The 3,412-nt window shown below is 37.9% G+C and overlaps 1 protein-coding gene across 1 annotated transcript in view; it reads right to left on the bottom strand.

The window, feature by feature from the left end:
• LOC117118857 (neurexin-4-like) overlaps window positions 1–2,558 on the bottom strand; it is an 8,421-nt gene extending 5,863 nt beyond the window's left edge. The window contains exons 1-3 of the mRNA XM_033263594.1: window positions 2,455–2,558; window positions 1,874–2,043; window positions 858–924 (exon numbers count right to left, since the gene is read on the bottom strand). Of these exons, the coding sequence (XP_033119485.1) occupies window positions 858–924; window positions 1,874–1,999 (193 nt within the window). The 5' untranslated portion in view covers window positions 2,000–2,043; window positions 2,455–2,558. The remainder of the gene's footprint in view (window positions 1–857; window positions 925–1,873; window positions 2,044–2,454) is intronic.
• Between the last annotated feature and the right edge of the window lie 854 nt (window positions 2,559–3,412).

Below are 3,412 nucleotides of genomic sequence, written 5' to 3'. Positions count from 1 at the left end.
TATATAGGTATATATATATATATACTTATATATATGTGTGTATATATAATATATATACACATATATAGTTATATATATAGTTTTATATATATAAATAAACATATTTTTACACTTGTGAGTGAATTGTTTACATTTGTGGTTATTTTGACATTTTGTGGGTTCAATGTCTTTACATTTGTGGTTACTTTTACTTTGTGGTTTATTTTTACATTTGTGGGCTCTACAGCCCGCCCCTTGTGTATTGTTGCTAAGTTGTGGGACATTAAACAGCGTAAACGTATGGAAACGTACGCACGTTCTTTGTGGGACATGTGCGTAATGCTAGCTATTGAATAACACGTCCTGATTGGTTAGTTGGTAAATTTTATTTGTCAATAACAAAAATACAACTAAAATCTAAAGAAGAAACTTTCGAGAAAACATTGAAAAATAAAATTTATACATTGATTTTTTCAATAAAATAGTTAAAAATTGTAGTGTTAAAAAGCAAATATATGACCTAGCATTTAAAACTGATAATGCGTATTTACCAATTTGATTATAAAGCAGCAGAATGGATGTTTTTCAGTAGTAGGTCTATATGTGTCACTGCTCTTGGTCTGATTTTAATATTATAATGTGAATTTAAAAACGGGCACTCACTGCGGCCGACGCGATTTTATGTAGAACGCCAAGACGCCAAGATCGTTTTTAATAACGATACGATCCGTTCAGACTGCCACCGACAAATAGCAGACGGCGTCGCGTCGTCTAGCGCTCACATATAGTGGAGTTGAGGGCCGTCGTACGACCGTCGGCAGGGAGTGCCCGGCTTTAGTGAATTGATAATAGGTTTGTAATAATCAAATCTCACTTACATGATGTCGCTGAGCTATCCCCATTATCGATGCCGTAACTTCTCTTACGCAATGTATGACCCAGCTTCTGCAAAAATCCAGCAGAAAGCATGTCACAATTAATACGCTAACTCACTGACTATAATACCAAGGGTGGCGCCAGTGTTGAGGGGGCTCCATTTACATTATTATTTGACTCTGAAATCGTTTAAATAATCCTTTGAACGCCTAAATTGTCATAGTTTTCGGGGGATACGCCCCATGATTACTTCTGAGAGATTTTGAGATTGAGCGACGCCCGATCACGTCGGGCAAATTTCTATCAATGCACCGCTCGCAGGCAGTGCATTGAAGGTGACATTATTTTATATATATAATAATGTATTATATATATATAATGCTAGCTACAGCATTAAAATACATCGGCGCTGGTTCCAGCTGCTCCTCGCACCTGATTCGGTTGGTAGAACCAAGTATTCTCGGATAAGGACTTCAAACTGCAGGTCCAGTGCAGTGTATATAGCTGGCTCGTGTGCACTTCAAAGAACCCATTGCATCTTTCAGAAGAGTAGTGGGTTACCCCGATGGTTCATTTCAGCCCCTGTCATTGTGGAATGATGTGAACATGTATCTACCAAAAAGCGCCTCTTTACGGCAGCTAAGTAGTCACGGACCACACCCATACACAATTCAGCACAATGACGCTGCAAGTTATGGGTTATTCTCCTACCTTTACCTTTACCCACTTCTACTATTGGGTGGAGAGGGAGAACTGTAGGTAAATTGCCTTGCCTAAGGACACAAGCGAAATGCATAGCGAGAGATTGAACCCTGGCCTTAATGTTGAGAAGTTGTAGTGTATCGGCGGTGCCAAACTGCTCTTAAAGATATGGTAATGTACGTATTCTTTTCAGTGTTCTTATCTGAGTTTGAGAATATTTATATCAACTTTAATTCTCCTCCAGGTGGGCAGTGCTGTCTCTTATAGACATCTAGATGTGTATAAGAGACAGGCCAGAGATAGGTACCATCCCTACCTGGAACCCTTCAAGCTTGTCATCGATTTGCCGAGACGTTGAAACAAACGACAAACACATCAGAATAATTCCAACACAAACAAGGACGCTGAACATCGCCTGGATATGCTTACAAGCACCAACCATTCTTAGAGAATTATTGTGATAGTTGTTACACTGGAATGTCGTGACTAGGAAACATGAAATGACAAAAAAATTTAAAAAATAATAATAAAAGGTAGAATGATAAATTACGTACACTGGTAAACAAAAGGCAATAAAAACAATAAGACGAGACGTTTTATACATCTTGTTTAGCGAACCTGCCGCCCGCCAATATATGGTAATTTTGAATAAATATAAAGTTTTATATTTCGTCAATTAGCGCACCCGCCGCCACTAAAAAATATAAATTTAAGAAAAAAAAAGTTATATTTTTATTACGCCCAACGTTGCCTACATTAAGAACATTACTGTATTGACATCAATACTACTATTTCTAGTATAGTAGTCTACTACAACATAGAAATAAAATTTCCTATTAAACCATAATTTATTTGCCAAATTTTGATTTGACAAAATATTGATCGGTGATAACTTACCTATTGTCTTTCAGGCCGATGTACGTTAGGTGCCTAACTCTTTCTGAATGCGCCGCAGTGGTGTTGGCATGTCCGTTTTATAGCACCACACCACCCAAGACCCTACACCGGTGCATCAGGTGCGCATTCGGAAGCACTATCGTGCTACAGAGTGTTAATAGGTACCTGGATTAAAGAATTTCAACATCCGTATCCTGATCAAAAGTTTTTACCAGCCTTTTCGAGACGAAATTATACAGTACTGTTAAACCTGTCAAACCTGACGACCTTACATAAGACGTATTCACACTTCTTATCCGGTTTTGTTTTTTGTTTGTTTGTTTGGTATTTTTTTTTTTTTTTTTTTTTTTTTTTTTCTTTTTGTTTTTGTTTTTTTTCTTTTTTCTTGCAGACCAAGACTTTCAAATGTGTTCAGACCTCCCGAGTACGCATCTTTAGCCAATCAGACTGTAGTAATCCAATAATTTGCATCAGGCATCATGAGTAATTCAACAGGGCGTTTCTATTTCCTTTAATAATTTTCGCGATGCTTTGCGGGAAAATTCTTGCACTGATGTATGTCCACTAGTTCAACATCTGATTACATTTTCATTCTTGACCATGTTCCAATAAAGAACGAAACGTTGAATCAACTATGGCCTCTTGTCTGTCATTTTTCGGAGCCACCATACTCATATTGTATTTACGTATAATCAGTGGATCCTTTGGTCTCTGATTACATAATATCTAAATTTAGAAACCTGGCTCTTAATTACGTTATTGTTCTAATTACTGGCTTTCATAATTTAGTACTGTAAGGTTAATGGGTGCGATTGGCTCAGTAGTTGCGTTTCACGCTCTCAACCTGGAGGTCGGAGGTTCAAGCTTCTTTGTAAACTTTGCTTGACGGGCCTGGCGGCAAAGCGAAATTCACAGCGAAGCTACGGTAGGCGGGGGAGAGGTGCAAAGTGCGCATCAT

This window comes from Anneissia japonica, unplaced genomic scaffold (genome assembly GCF_011630105.1).
Source record: "Anneissia japonica isolate Jap-2015-1 unplaced genomic scaffold, ASM1163010v1 scaffold737_len1565949_cov176, whole genome shotgun sequence".
NCBI lineage: Eukaryota > Metazoa > Echinodermata > Crinoidea > Comatulida > Comatulidae > Anneissia > Anneissia japonica.
The sequence above is the reverse complement of the archived record's forward strand: the minus strand, read 5'-3'. Positions and strand labels throughout refer to the sequence as shown.